The sequence below is a fragment of the Cotesia typhae genome, unplaced genomic scaffold (genome assembly GCF_013202065.1).
Source record: "Cotesia typhae breed Kobodo isofemale line unplaced genomic scaffold, CoteBio_Ctyphae contig_5, whole genome shotgun sequence".
NCBI classification, from domain to species: domain Eukaryota; kingdom Metazoa; phylum Arthropoda; class Insecta; order Hymenoptera; family Braconidae; genus Cotesia; species Cotesia typhae.
Window position 1 is genome coordinate 429,310 of NW_027423757.1, and position 17,128 is coordinate 446,437.

Genomic DNA, 17,128 nt, shown 5'->3' on the forward strand with positions numbered 1-17,128 from the left:
ATAGTAGTTATGGACACCGTCTCGGATAGCTTAACTGGTAGAGCCTTTGGCGCGTAACCAAACGATCAGGGTTCGAGTCTCGGTCCGGGCTGTCAGAATTATTCTTTCGGTTACTGAAAAATTCCTACTGAGTAAGGTCCCCCCTCTCCCTTTATCCCATATTCCTCCAGTTCCCAAATTTGTCTATAATGACAAATATAGCTATGAATTATAGAAAAATAATAGTAGTAGAAGAAAAATAACCTGACCCCACTGTGAACAGATGTTATCATGATTTTACCATCTTTCCACTATGATTTCCCCGGAATTTCACCATGATTTCACAGTAATTCTGAAACCGCGAGGGATTTCTTTGTACAATCACCTGCTGATTTATTTTAACATCAAATTTTCGTTTGAAATAAAGTTCGCCCAATTATATACCTTGTAGTTTTGTCTAAAGAAATTAATTCTTGACAAGCATTACTCATTTAATTTTTCCATATTATTGCTTGATGCTATTATGTCAACTACATAAATAACCAATAAAGCAATTTTACCATCTTATCGCAAAATATAAAGACATGATTTATGTAAGTCATTTACTAATCCTAATTTTTCTACTTCTATTTTGTATTTTCTATTCCATTTCACTGGACTGATTTTTTTAAAACCATATAGAGCTTTTTCAAGTTTACATACCATTGTCTCTCTCATATTTTCATCAACTGTCAAACCATCTGATATTTTTCATGTAAATTTCTCCATCTAAAATTCCATTAAGACATGCTGGTTTTTTTTTTTTTTCTTAATACATCTAATTGACAAACCTTTAGATTGTATTTATTTATTATTATAAATATAGCTTTAATTAATGATAATCTTGATACTGGTACGTATGTTTCTCTCAAGTCATACTCATTTTTTTATTTTTGAAACCTCTAATTACCAATCTAGCTTTATCTATATAAATATAAATAAATATATATATATATATATATATATATATATATATATATATATATATATATATATATATATATATATTTATAATTAGATTTGATCAGACTTGCAGAGTCACATGTTATCGAAATTTTTGATTGGAAAAAGAAAAAAAAATTTTTTTTGGTAATCACAAAAAGTGCAAACTGATGTTAACCATCACGTTTAAATAATTCTGAAATAAAAAATTTATTACACTTTTCCTATGGGATATTTTGGACTGCTCTGCTAATGCGCCGAGGAAAAAAGTTTTTGCCTAATCATACATAATTATATATGGGGTATTCCATGCCAAATCGACCACTTTTGACCCCGACCCTTTTCGATTTGGCCGAAAGTTTTCCATCCTTTTCTACCCTATAAAAAACGGTTCTCAGAATTTTTTTGAATTTTTTTACCTAACTCCAAAAAAATTATGAATTTTTCAAAAAAATGGCTTTTTTATTTTCAAATAGCCATAACTTTTTCAAAACTAAACATTTAGGTACCTTTTTTTTTTTAAATTTTTGTTTTTAGATGTACTTTCCGATAAAAAATATTAAAAAATTTTTGTAAGTCAATACATATGGAATTTTTCAGTTTTTTGACAAAAATCAATGATTTTTCGAAGTTCGACATTTTTTTTTTTAAATTTTTTTTTTCTAAAATAAACTTTAATCAATTCCAAAGTTACCCCTGTAGAACCCAGATTGGGCCGATTTCTCTTTCTATTTTTTTTATTCAATTGAAAAAATATTGTTAAATTTTCAAAAATGGAAAAAAAAATTTTTTTCATAAATTTTATTTATATAATGCGATAAATACAATTCAACGATTTCACGGCATTATATTTACAATTTAGAGGCTTCATCGATGACTGTATTTAGTAAGATTCAAATTTTAATATATCAATTAGATCGATAAACTAGGGATAACAATTATCGACTTACCTATAGCCAGTAAACTAGATGCTATAAGCTATAGGGTGGGTCAAAAAAATCGAATAATTTATTTTTGACTTTATACTCTGAAAAATAGGTTCGTAGACACCTAAAAAGAATTCTCTCCAAGTATAAGCTCTTAATTATAACGGGAAGGTCCTCCGCTTTGCGGGTTTCTATTTTTTTCGAATAATCAGATAAAAAAATTTATATCTCGCTTCCAACTGCTTGGAAAAATATTCCGTGGCATAGATTTTGTGAGAAATTGAATGCTTTACAAAAAAGGTCTCTTATGACTTTTTCAAAAACTCAACCGATTAAAAGATATTCATAGTTGAAGTTTGGCTATTTTAAGGAAAATATTCGTTTTTATTATGAATTTTATAAGTCGATGAAAAAAATTATTTCGGATTGCGGAATTCATGATTTTGTAGGAAATTTACTGCTCTACAAAAATGGTCTCTTATGATTTTTTGATTAAGTGAAGCCGTTACGAGATATTCATCGTCAAACATTAACGAATATCAATATTTCCAGTTTTTGATCAATAATTCGATAAATTTTAATTTAAACTATGAGTTTCAGGAAAATTTACATAAATTTGAGTTTCGATCGATAAAGAAATGTTATAAACAATTTTTTTAATATTGTTTTCAGTCTTGAGCTTGTTTGATTGCATTAAAACAAGAAATTAGAGCATTTTTTCGACATATAGCCAATGATTAGTTTAATTTGAAGTGAATGACATATTTCTTTGTCAAATTTAATATGAAAAGTATTGAATCAAGTGAGAAACAACCAGTATTTAACTTTTTTATAGATAAATTTTTTATTGAATTATCAATTGCAATATAATTGTCTATATTTTTAACATAACAGTACGCTATTACTATAAATAATTTCTTTTATTACAATTTGGGAATGTTTTTGATGTTCTTTGACAACTTGCAATAAGTACTGGAATTGTTCTTCATTTTTGTCAAGCATTGATTATATTCACTGACTAATGCAACAGCTCGCTCTGCTGAATCATTGACAACTTTTAGTTGTTGAAAGTATTCTTTATTTTCGAGATAACTCTCATTAGTAGGCCATAATTCAACATCGACATCAAGAAAAAGTCATACGGTAGATCGAAGATTTTGAAAAGATTTAATGACTTTTTAGACACAAAGTCACTCAGAGTTCTCTGCGCCAATGAATTCAAATCTTTTTAGCAATTACAAATCTTTTAGCTTTAGAATCTGTACCTTCACGAGTATTAACAGCTTCAACAATACTTTTTTACTTCTAATGGAACGCCATCGTCAAACAGTGATAAAATGGCAAGTTCATCACTCAAATACCATAAGTGCGAAATCATTTTTTCACACGTAGCTGAAGAAATCAAAGGATTGATATGTTTGTACTCCAATAAATTTTTCATAAACTGCAAGTCATGATAAGCAGCAGTTGTTGCAGAAGTTGATGAAAACCAAGCTTTTAAATACAATGTGACTATAAAAATACAGAAATGACGAAGACCATGCAATTCTTTCTGAGAGAGTTTGAATTCATCTCTGAATAGATACATTTTTAAACTATAAATGGCCTTAGCCATCCATCTAGCATGATGAACAGCACCAGGACGTTTGAAAGAAATCTTTTCTTGAGGCATTTCTCCAAGGAAAATCAATGATAATTCCAATAATTCTTTATCTAACTTATTATAACATTTCTTTATCGATCGAAACTCAAATTTATGTAAATTTTCCTGAAACTCATAGTTTAAATTAAAATTTATCGAATTATTGATCAAAAACTGGAAATATTGATATTCGTTAATGTTTGACGATGAATATCTCGTAACGGCTTCACTTAATCAAAAAATCATAAGAGACCATTTTTGTAGAGCAGTAAATTTCCTACAAAATCATGAATTCCGCAATCCGAAATAATTTTTTTCATCGACTTATAAAATTCATAATAAAAACGAATATTTTCCTTAAAATAGCCAAACTTCAACTATGAATATCTTTTAATCGGTTGAGTTTTTGAAAAAGTCATAAGAGACCTTTTTTGTAAAGCATTCAATTTCTCACAAAATCTATGCCACGGAATATTTTTCCAAGCAGTTGGAAGCGAGATATAAATTTTTTTATCTGATTATTCGAAAAAAATAGAAACCCGCAAAGCGGAGGACCTTCCCGTTATAATTAAGAGCTTATACTTGGAGAGAATTCTTTTTAGGTGTCTACGAACCTATTTTTCAGAGTATAAAATCAAAAATATATTATTCGATTTTTTTGACCCACCCTTATTAAGCTAGTATGTTTTGATTAAAAGTGCGGCTTTTTCATTTTGAGATCTAAAACATAACCTATAAATCTTTTGTGCAATCTAGTGTTTTATAAAAGATTGTCATTACATTTGTTGTATAAATAAATAATTTCTCTAGTTTATAAGCGCTTTTTTAATTTGTCTTTATGGCGTCAAAAAAGGTATTTGATCGGTGTTGTAATCCTTTTGAGTTGGAATCTCATTTTAAAAAAATTGGTTTACGTCCGGCGACTGATATTATGAAAGAAAATTTAACAATATTTTTTCAATTGAATAAAAAAAATAGAAAGAGAAATCGGCCCAATCTGGGTTCTACAGGGGTAACTGTGGAATTGATTAAAGTTTATTTTAGAAAAAAAAAATTTAAAAAAAAAAATGTCGAACTTCGAAAAATCATTGATTTTTGTCAAAAAACTGAAAAATTCCATATGTATTGACTTACAAAAATTTTTTAATATTTTTTATCGGAAAGTACATCTAAAAACAAAAATTTAAAAAAAAAAAGGTACCTAAATGTTTAGTTTTGAAAAAGTTATGGCTATTTGAAAATAAAAAAGCCATTTTTTTGAAAAATTCATAACTTTTTTGGAGTTAGGTAAAAAAATTCAAAAAAATTCTGAGAACCGTTTTTTATAGGGTAGAAAAGGATGGAAAACTTTCGGCCAAATCGAAAAGGGTCGGGGTCAAAAGTGGTCGATTTGGCATGGAATACCCCATATACATTCATATATAGTGGATTTGATCGTAACTGTTGCTGACTGTTGCTGTATAAGATCATGTATAAGCCTATCTACGACTATGTATAGATCTATGCATTGTCAGATTTGATCACATATATGTCAAGAATAATAGGATTAGACACTCTAATCTACAGATTTCTTGAAACTAAAATGCATAATCTCCACCGCACAACCATTGGCAATCTTCAAGTTTAAAAAGTCTGAAACTGCATATAATTTCCAATAAATAAAAACAGCTTTTTTTTTTTTCTATTAAATAATATAATTCCATCATGTTGCGGAATCATTCAAACCTTCCCGCAACAAACTGGTAGCACCGAGGCGCCACTACACAAGCGCCCTCGGGTGTTCTACCTCAACTCAACTGGCTCACCGGCAAGCGGCCATACTCCTCATAACACGTGCTAATTGTACAGCGTACACACGCATTTACCGTGACCAGTGCAATTTTGTGTATTTACGAAATCATCAAACTCATCCACTCAGCTTTACTGAAGCCAACTACAGCATCGCTACTCATTTTATTCATCAGCAATCATTGGCAACTCAGGTACAATTAAGTATTTATTGTAAATCATCTGAGATCACTTCATCACAATCCATACTCACATGCTCCCTCTCTCTCCTACTCATTGTCACATGGCTACTCATGTGTCGCTCTCTCTCATACACATGTACAACAGTCACCTACACTTTCTACCTAGCAACGATAATATTACAATTGCTAATAGAAATTCGTCATCATGCGTCAAAATCAAATGCCGCATTGCAGATGTTGCGTGGTGGAGATTGGGGGTGACTGTCACCAGCTCTTGGGCCTGTCGGCCATTCCGTGTTCAACGTTGTGTGTTCTATCTCGTATCCCGAGACTCAAGTACTCAATTGAGCTCGTTAGTTTTAAGGCTCATTCGCTCACACTGTGAGAGTTAATTATGTTGTTAATTGATTAATAATCCAGTGACTCTAATTTATACAGCTCATCCAATTAATCATTACTGTGAACTCTACAGATTCAAGCTCAAGCTCTCACTACACTTGCATTCATTCACTCTATCAATCATTACACTCAGTCAATCCAATTTATACGCTCATACTATGACTATTAATTAAGTGTAATTAATTAATCGTCTGGTGACCTAATTCTACAACATTACTCATATTTCTCGCTCATAATTGCTAGTGTTAATTACATTGTAAATTAATTAACAGTTCAATTGAAGATCAACTTTCTACAACTCATGCTCAGTCTAATTAATATGCATTAATTAATACAACTCAATTAAACTCAATCAACGCGTACTCATGAATTAATGTGATAATTCAAGATCATAACTATGTTCAAAGTGCTCAATATTTGTGAACTATTCAAACTCTGTACAACCAAAGCTATGCCTGTGATTAATTTTAGTATAAATACCATTATAACCACGAATGTGTCTCCTCCATCTTTTAACACCTGGTCCCGGCAAATAAATATTTAATGTTAAGACAATTATCTTACACATCATTAATATAAAAAAATCAAACAAATTTAAAAGTTTGAACTATTCTATTGTAAATGTGTATAGCAATATTAATATAAATAGTTTAAAAAATGAATTTTATTACCATACATTTTTATAGTCTAAATACAGTATATTTGAATTATTACAGAAATAAAATTTTTGATATTTTTCAATCAATATTTAATGATAGCTTTTTAATCAATTATTACAAACTATTTTTAGATTATTTGGTTATTTACAAACATAGTCACCAGCTCTTACAAATTGGGAAATTGATTTTATATTTTTTAAACTAAATATCATCAAATTATTACTTTCTGCAATAGGTATAATATGTTTATAATAATATGTTTAACTGTTGTCTTCGTAGTAGAGTGATGAAACATTTTGACATGCTGAACAGTTAATCGGCAAATCATAATAAAAATATCATTCTGATGTTCAAAGAATAATTTAATTGAAGCATAAGTTGTAGAGTCATTAGAATCTATTTGAGGTCATTAGGTTTTTTAAGTCTAAGAATGGGCAAATTTACATTTTCAATTTTTTTTAATTAATTAATATATTTAATGGCGGATTTACGGTATAAATTATTAAAATGGTAAAATGCATACATTCAAGAAAGAAACTTCAAAGCTGCTCTCAAAATTTTTTAATTAATATTGTACTTTTCAATTTTTTCACAAAATTCTTTTTAATTGAGGAATATATTACGTACGTAAAATGGTAAATTTTAAACGTTAAAACTTACACTGTCAAGATAGCCAGTAATACATGTGGTTAATGAAACTCCTAACAAATAAGTTTCTCCAACGTTCGTATAGCGACGCGGTTAGGTTATAGCCTCGCGAGCGTTAGGTTCACTGTTAGAATCTCGGTTAGGGCGTTTTTTTATATTTATTTATAAGGGAAGCGTAAAATTTAACTAAGATTAATGAATGTAATGTGATGTGAAACCTTATTCCTCCTCCACCACCTTTAAAAAACTCTCAGAAACAGAAATGTAAAAATCAAAATAAAAATGAAATAAAAAAAAAACAAGTTATAAAAAAAAAACATAAAGAAAAAATTTTGGATCAAATGTTTTTTAAATTGTTAATTTTTACTGATTTATTTATTTATTTTGGTACATTCTGGTTATAGTGTGTATTCATTTTGGTTTTATTTTGAGTCCATTCAGCTTACATTCTGATTTCGTTATATACTCATGATGAGAATGGTATGTTTCCACTTAAGATACATTATGGATTTGATATGAATTTATTCTGAATATAGTCTGTATCCACTCAAGTTACATTCTGGATTTAGAATGTATTTACTATGGTTTTGATATGTATTCACTCTGGTTATGCTCTGGATACATAATGGACAAATGTTACAAACGCACTCTGGAAACATTCTGGAATCAGTCTGGTTACAGAAGGGTGCCAGACCGTTTATATAGTGGTTCCAGAATGATTCAAAAGCCGCGAGGGAATTGATATTTTAGAATTTTTTATTTACACAGTAAAAAAATTAGAAAAACGGTAGACTCTGAAGGCCATCCGTGCAACTTCCCGCTATTCCATACCTTGGTGAATAAAACTGCACTAATGACGTTTTTGAGCTCTTCAAGCTCAAAAGTCTGATAGATGTATCATAGAATAATATTTTTTAAATTTTTAAACCTCACTTACTTTTATTTTCTTTTGAGATTTTTCAAAATTTCTCAAAATCTACCGGTCCGAATCGGTTCAAATTCTCAGGAAATCTAAGTTTGAGGAAACTTTTTAAAACGCCGCTTAGTATGTTCCAATCGGTTCAGTCGTTCAAAAGTTATAAGCGAGTCACGTAGTCACACACACACACACACACACACACACACACACACACACACACACACACACACACACACACACACACACACACACACACACACACACACACACACACACGCGCGCGCGCACACACACACACACACACGCACACACACGCGCGCGCGCGCGCACGCACACACACACATGCGCGCGTACGGATACCTCGGCGGGAATTGTCAGAATGGCTTTCTGGGACCTCGAAACGTGGAGATCCGATGAAAACTCGACTTTCGAAAATCGGAGCGAAATCAATAACTTCCATTCAGTGGAAAATTTTTAATTTTTTTAGCGGGAAGTTAAAAAAATTAAGAAAATACATAAAAAATTAAGTAATGCTCTTTTTTTTTGCAAATTGTGTTGCTTCTGCATTATCCAAAGGAACTTCGTTTCTACCTCGTATCCCATGACATCACATCGATTCGTTAATTGAGAAACGGAACTACTTTGAATTTAAATACCAAATTAAAGAAAAAATATTTTTTTGGTTTAAGACAACCGTTTTTTTTGTGTACATTTTTCATTGATTGTTCAAAGTTTACAAATTAATTGCACAATTTTAAAAAATGAAATTAAAAACTAAAAATCTTTACAGGAGGGAAGAAACTCGTTGTCCTATTGATAGTCAACATTTAGAGGAGGGAAAAGATATTTTTAGAGATCTTTATACAAGCAGAGAAATATCTCAAGAACGTATACATTGCCCTCACAAAAATCGGGGTTGCTGTGTGCTATTATCTCCATTAAAATTACAATCACATACAATGGAATGTGTTTTCAAAGATGGTACGCAAGAAAATCATGCTTATCATGATAATATTGATGGTCACGTAGATAATAACGTTGATGGAAAATATAATTGTAATACAATTACTGATGGTGATGTCAATAATTGCTCACTAGTAAGTATTTGTGGAACTTTATTATTACTCGTCAATTAAATGATTTATTGAATTGATAATTGTAACTGCAGTAAATGAAAATGACAAAAGCAATTTTTAATATTATCATACTCATTATTACTTATTATGTTATCTTATTATGTTATATTATTTATAATTAATCTATTATGTTCTATTATCCCAATATTACATTACCTTTTGATTTATTCATGACAAACTGTACTTTATTATGATGACCCTTAGGGAGCACTTGCTCTAGGATCAAAATTTAATAAATAAATGGAACAAATTAGGAACTATTATCTAATAATAACTTTGGAGAACAATGTGATTTTTAATATGGTAAATGTGTCAAAAATCTCAATTGTTCATCAAAAGAACTGTGAGAGAATCTGTAATGTAATGTAAAAATAATATGAATTTTCCCTTCCAACTTGTCGAACACTTCCGGTGGTAATAATTTTAAAAAATCGGGGAGTTATTGTTTTCACCCCGTTTTGCAAAAATCAAGTTTTCATCAGATCTCGACGTTTGAAGGTCACCGGAAGTTTCGCTGACTATCCCCGCGAAGTTGTCACGGTGTGTGTGTGTGTGTGTGTGTGTTTTATGGAGGAGGAAAAATACATTTACGTATGCAAGGACTCGATGTTTGCCTGGGTATGTCGGACTCAAAAGTCAATATTATTTTGCAACAATACCGACCAAACATCCTCTATACTCCTTTCCCTATAGATGTTGAGGGAAAGACTGGATCAGAACCACCTTAGCATTACTTCAATCCAGTCCATGTTGCGTCTTACGACGCCTGCTTCCGGTTTCGACTGGTTACTGGTCCCTTTCTGTGGTTTTATCTTTTAAAAGGCACTGCGCGTAAGCTGTTACAGCTAACTAGGTTTCTTCTTTTTTAATCATGCAGGTTACCAAGCTCTCAGGGGAGAACGTGGTACTAGTTGTTTCTTCAGTGTTGCTTCTGTATTCCTTCCACCGATCACGTGTGTTCGGCGTCGTCAATTTTGTCTGGGCAGTATTTGCACGTTGGCGTGCTGTGCAAACCCATCTTGAAAAGTTATGTGTTTAACTGCCCATGTCCCGTTAATAGCTGGGTCAGGAAGAAGTTTGTATCCTCGTGCTTCCGAGAAAGCCAGACGTCTATGTTTGGGATCAGGCGCGCCGTCCATCTGTCCGTCCCTTCCGATGTCCATTGGTCCTTCCACTCTTGCTGCGTTTTCGTCTTTATCCTCGTTCTTGCGTCGTTCATGTTTTCGTCACTGTTTTTAGCATCATAGAGTTTTGGTCTTTCAAACGCGGGTAGGTCGATGAGCGCGGCTCCCACAATGACCAATATAGCTGCCTCGGAAATCGTTCGGTAGATGTAGGCAACCCTGAGAGCGCCTCGCCGCTGCACTGCCGCTATATTTCGCCGGTAGCTCTTTTGCTTCAATATGTCTGCCGATATTTTTGCTCCATAAAGCAGTACCGAGTGGTCCGCTTTTAGAAGAACGCGTCTCTTTTTAGTTCTTGGTCCCATAGTGTTCGTCATGATTCTAGTTAGACTAATCACCGTTTTGCTGGCTTTCTTGAGAACACTGTCGAGGTGTTCGCGGAAAGATAGTTTCTCGTCTATCATAACCCCTAGATAGCGCAGAGTCCTTGTTGACGTCAGCGTTGTTCCTCCCATGTCCACAGCGAATAGTTTTGGGAACCATTTTGACGTGTCAAAATGACCATCTCGGTTTTCTGTTTGATGAGTTTCAGGTGGTATTTATCAAGCCACGTCTTGACTGTGTCGATGGTTTCCCGAACTAGTAGTTCGATTTCTACTACGCTGTTTACTATTGTCATGGCCGCAACGTCATCTGCAAAACCTGCTAGTTCTTCTTGCTTTGGCAACGGGATTTCGAGAAGCTCGTCGTAGTCCGCGTTCTATAAATTGGATCCCCTTATTGAGCTCTGCGGCACGCCAGCTGTTATGGGGTATTCTTGTCGGCCTTCACTAGTTTCCACTATTAGTTTTCTTTCGTCAAGGTAGATGTCGACTAGTGCCAGAATTTCTGGCTTCGCGTCAAACTTGTGCTCCAGAGCGTCTAAAATCTTTCTTCAACTTACGCTGTTAAATGTATTGTTGATGTCTGTCGTTAGGAGAAAACATACTTTACGAGCTTTGAGGCTACCAGACAATGCTTGTGTTGCTGTCTTTATGACTTTCTCGATTGCTCCGACTGTTGAAGGACCTTTCCGGAAGCCATGTTAGTTGGTAGCAAAGCCTCCAGCACGGTCGATGTCGTTGCGGAGTCTCCCTTGTATGAGCTTCTTGAGCAATTCTCCGTCAATGTCCAGTAAACAGAATGGTCGAAACAATGAAGGTGTTACGGGGACTTCTTTATCTTTGTCTAAGAGAACCAATCTCTGCCGCTTTCAGATCGCGAGAAACGTGCCAGTTGTCAAGCATGCGTTGTAAGTGTTCAGGAGTATGTCTAGGTATTGCAGGGCAACAGTCTTGATCACCGATTCCGGGATGCTATCAGGTCCAGGTGCCTTTTCTGTCTTGAGTAACTTAGCCGCGTCTTCTAGTTCCATAATTGTCAAGGGTGTTACTTTACAGTTTTGAGCGTAGTGTTTCTTCTCCCGCGGCGGATGTTTGGGAAAAAGCTCCGATTTAATGCTGTCTATTAAGGCAGGAAACTTCAGCGCTTCCGTGAAGCCATTTCACGTCTTTTGGCGACAATTTTGTAAGCTTTAGCCCAGATATCCTTGTCGAGATCGTTACAGATCTCTTTCCACAACCTTGCATTATTTGCTTTGATAGCTCGGTTTAGCGTCTTTTCGGCCTGCTTATACTCTTTCGAATATGAGTTCTGGTTCAGGGAGCGTTTCGCAGCTCTTGTAGCGCGGTGAAGTAGCTCATGATATCTTTTGCGAAGTTCTGCTATATCTGTTGACCACTAGTACGCCGGCCTGTGAAAATTCCGATATTTCAGTCGCAGCATAGAAGCATCACGTGCGACAGTAATCTCCTTCATCGCATTTAGCACTGCCTTTTCCGTCTTGCAGCAGGTATCCAGAGACAGATTATTCTGAAGGGTAGACCACCTCCATGTAAGTGACGTTCGCAATTTTTCTGGATCAAACTTCCTGGCGTTCCACAATCATTGTTGAAGGACTCGTTGTGGAGCCGGAACAGGTGCCAGACCACCGCTGAATGTCACATACTGGTGATCACTACCACTGTATTTTTTGGACACAGTCCAGTCTTTAATCATGTTTGCTATCCTTGGAGTTCCAGTGTTCAGTACTATGAGGTCGAGTCTTAATGCGAAGTCTGCCATTTTGTTACCTCTTGTCTCAGAGGAGTCAACTCCTATTCAGCCGATTTAGCGTTGAAATCATCGGCTACGATGACTTCACCGTCAAACATAGTAATCGCATCTTCTATATTTGCCATTTTCTTTCGAACACAAGTAATCCCTTCATTTGGTGAGAGATAGACGCTCATGAAGTAGGTTGTGGGGGTCTGAATCCAGACAAAACCTGCTCCACTTCCTCTGTTGTTGGCGGTAACGTTCTTTGTGTTTACAATCCAAATCGCTGCCATGCCAGTTTCGTCAGTGACCTATGCTCTATCTTGGAGGCTTATAAGTTGCTCGAAGATGAGTTGCTCGAAGATGCTACAAAGACTCGTTGGCGTAGTAAGTTTTGCGCCAACGCATATCTATTCAGGTTTCCTTGAAGGATGCGCGTCATTTCTGCCCTCTCGTAGCTTCGGCAAGTGCGGTGCGGAATGCCGTACAAGCCCCGGTACCAGAGATGTGACATAAGCCATCTTGAGCTTCTTTGTCCGGTGTACAGAGAAAGCATTTTGGCTTTTCCGTGTAGTCTGCAGATTTGTGATTTTCTCCACCACATTTATAACAGCACACGCTTCTGTCCGGTCCCGTACAGTTTCTTGTTTAGTGCCCAAAACCAAGGCATTTGAAGCATCGGGTAACTTTCGCAACTGGTCGTACGCAACAGTTAACCCATCCGATCTTTATACGGGCCTTGTCAAGGATCTTGATCGTGCTGGCCTCGTCTATCTCGTAGAAGGCTGCCCGATTGCCTCCTGGTATAACTTTAGTCAAGTTAAGCTGTTTGATCTCCAGGTTTGCCGTTAAGTCCCGCTTCCCCTGAATTCCTGAACGTCAGTTTCAGAAGAGATTCCATCCAGGTCAAGAATCTCTATCGTCGTTGATGGTACCAGCGTTCTGACCATGCCGATGTTTGCGGTTTCTGTTTTTATCGCAGCCATAAAAGCAGCAGTGTCTTCGGTCTAGCGACCCATTTCTAAAAGAACGCCCCCGCTTTTCGTTTGTTTGACAGACTTTATGTCTATTCCAGTCTTTGTCGGGTTAACCTTAGCCTTGATTTCCTTGAGGAGATCGGCGTACATTCGTCCTTCAGCTAGTTGGACAAGTACAGCCAATGTTCTTGTCTTTTTCCTCCTCCGTTTTTTTAGAGCCACCCTTACTTAGCTGGTATTGGACCAGTTGATTGTACTGCTCGCTCCTGTTCTGTTTCCTTCTTTTTCTTTTGCCGAGTAACTTTGGTCCAGGTATCGTCCCGGGCTGTCTTTTTTTGTGCTGGCTTGTCAATGGTTGAGGAAGATCTGGGCGTAGACAGCAGCCTCTTCCTGTTGTTCTCCTTTTTTTTTTGCGGTGATGGTTTCGCAGGAGCGATTAAACGTGGCTGTAGTTTTGTGGTCATTCACGGAGATGTTTCAGTGGTTGTCACCAACGTCTTTGGTAATTTGTTGGCCAGCTTATATACCATGCTAATGGACGTAACCAATTTTCCGATCTCGGATGGAGATTCTTCTTGTCTTTTATAAAGTCGGCTAACTTTTTGACCTTGCTACCGAGCCTCTCCATTAGCGACTGTTGGCCGGTGACGGTCGGTACAGAGTTAATTCTTCTTCGGTAGGGTTAGTTAGTGACGGAAACAAAAGTCCTCCACTTTTTAGAGGAGCGTCGCTCTTTGTCCGTTCTCTTCCATCGAGGCTGTCTACGGGCTCCCTGTAACATTTTCAAACATTGTGCGTGTGTGTGTGTGTGCGCGCGCGCGCGCGTGTGTGTGTGTGTGTGTGTGTGTGTGTGTGTGTGTGTGTGGATGTGGATATATGTAAACCTCTCATAACTTTTGAACGGCTCGACCGATTTTATCGTGGTTGATGCCAATCGAAAGAGCTTGATTAAACTAAGATTCTGAATGTGGTTTGAACCGATTTAAACCTGTAGATTTCGAGAAATCTATACAAAAACCTCGAAAAAAAATTTTTTTAAATGTGGTTTTTTTGGAATAAATTTTAAACGGCTTGACCAATCGATTCCAAAAAATAATCAGCTCGTAACAATAAAAAACTATGTCGATCGCCACCAAGCCGGTCAAATACGGTTAATTCGTTCGTGAGCTATCATTGATGACAAAAATCGAAAAAAAAATTTTTTTTTCGGATTACACCGAAATTTCTGGTCTAACCAATTCGTGTTTGAAAGTATATAATAGGAGTCGATAAACTGCGTCAAATGCCATCAACCGCGTGGAAATCGGTTCATTCGTTCAAAAGTTATTGCGGTTTGAAAATTCAAAAAATTGTGTTTTATTAAACTTCTATCAGATTTTTGAGCTCGGAGAGCTTAAAACTACATGGAAATTATGTTTTTGAGCTCTTCGAGTTCAAAAACGTAATAAGCGCAATTTTGAGCACATATCAAGAAAGGAGCGAGAAGTTGCAGGGATGGCCTTCAGGGTCAACCGTTTCCCAAATTTTTTTACATACCTTTGACATTTCTTTTCGGATCGTTTTTAATAAGATAGAATCATCATCAGAGCTCAAAAAACCGCGTCGATCGCCGTCAAAAACGTGAAAATCAGTTGATTGGTTGGAAAGACATCATCGACAAAATGTTTGGAAACAAGTGTTTTTTTAACACAACTCTGACATTTTTTGGAATAACTTTTAAACGGCTCTCTTGATCAATTCCAAAAACTAATCAGCTTTTAACATTAAAAAACCATATCGATCGCTGTTAAGCGGGGTAAAGTCGGTTGATTCGTTCGAGAGATACCGTGAACAAACGAAAACTGAAAAAATTATTTTTTCGGAGTTGATTGCGAAATTTCCAATTTAATCAATTGAAACTTTAAAATTTGTTATGAGACTAAAAAAATTACGTTGAGTGCCGTCAACCGCATGAAAATCAGTTGATTCTTTCAAAAGTTATTGCGGTTTGAAAATTCAAAAAATAGTGTTCTATGAAACTTCTATTAGACTTTCGAGCTCGAAGAGCTATCTCTTTGAGCTGAAAGAGCTCCAAAGCATCGAAAAGCTATCTCTTCGAGCTCAGAGAGCTCAAAATAACACAAATTGTATTTTTCAGCTCGAAGAGCTTAAGAACGTCATTAGTGCAATTTTGATATACCTAGGTATGGAATTAGCGGGAAGTTGCAGGGATGGCCTTTAGGGTCAACCGTTTTCATAATTGTTCATTATAGCAAAAATTCAATTATTTAATTACATATTTTACATTTTTGTTTTAGGAGAATGCTAGATCTTCATCAATCCAAATCAACGCAAATAAAAAGTATGAAGCTTTTACGAAATCAGCTTTGTCAGAAAGTTCTCAAATCCTTGAGGTTGACTTCGAAAAAATTACAGATTGGAAAAAATTAATCAAGTAATATGTTTATTTTATTAAATAAATCGAAACATATCAATCGTTTATGCGATACATTAATAATCATATGAATTCAACAAGCAACGTGAAATTATTGATAAACATTCTTTAATTTCCGCTAAAAATCTCAGATTTTCAAAAATCGGGAAGTTATTGTTTTCAACTCGTTTTACAAAAATCGAGTTTCCATCAGATCTCGACGGTTGAAAGTCACAGGAAGCTTCCCTGACTACCCCCGCGATGTTGCCACTGTGTGTGTGTGTGTGTATGTGTACATGTGTGTGCGTGTGTGTGAGCGAGCGTGTATATATATTAGGGTGGGTCAAAAAAATCGAATAATATATTTTTGATTTTATACTCTGAAAAATAGGTTCGTAGACACCTAAAAAGAATTCTCTCCAAGTATAAGCTCTTAATTATAACGGGAAGGTCCTCCGCTTTGCGGGTTTCTATTTTTTTCGAATAATCAGATAAAAAAATTTATATCTCGCTTCCAACTGCTTGGAAAAATATTCCGTGGCATAGATTTTGTGAGAAATTGAATGCTTTACAAAAAAGGTCTCTTATGACTTTTTCAAAAACTCAACCGATTAAAAGATATTCATAGTTGAAGTTTGGCTATTTTAAGGAAAATATTCGTTTTTATTGTGAATTTTATAAGTCGATGAAAAAAATTATTTCGGATTGCGGAACTCATGATTTTGTAGGAAATTTACTGCTCTACAAAAATGGTCTCTTATGATTTTTTGATTAAGTGAAGCCGTTACGAGATATTCATCGTCAAACATTAACGAATATCAATATTTCCAGTTTTTGATCAATAATTCGATAAATTTTAATTTAAACTATGAGTTTCAGGAAAATTTACATAAATTTGAGTTTCGATCGATAAAGAAATGTTATAAACAATTTTTTTAATATTGTTTTCAGTCTTGAGCTTGTTTGATTGCATTAAAACAAGAAATTAGAGCATTTTTTTCGACATATAGCCAATGATTAGTTTAATTTGAAGTGAATGACATATTTCTTTGTCAAATTTAATATGAAAAGTATTGAATCAAGTGAGAAACAACCAGTATTTAACTTTTTTATAGATAAATTTTTTATTGAATTATCAATTGCAATATAATTGTCTATATTTTTAACATAACAGTACGCTATTACTATAAATAATTTCTTTTATTACAATTTGGGAATG

The 17,128-nt window shown here is 34.8% G+C and overlaps 1 protein-coding gene across 5 annotated transcripts in view; it reads left to right on the forward strand.

Moving 5' to 3' along the window:
- Positions 1–17,128, forward strand: part of LOC141530404 (TNF receptor-associated factor 6-like) — a 78,424-nt gene that overhangs the window by 55,656 nt on the left and 5,640 nt on the right. For all 5 annotated transcript variants that reach the window (XM_074247478.1, XM_074247481.1, XM_074247479.1 and 2 more), the window contains 2 exons: positions 8,914–9,220; positions 15,794–15,930. In XM_074247478.1, the coding sequence (XP_074103579.1) occupies positions 8,914–9,220; positions 15,794–15,930 (444 nt within the window). The remainder of the gene's footprint in view (positions 1–8,913; positions 9,221–15,793; positions 15,931–17,128) is intronic.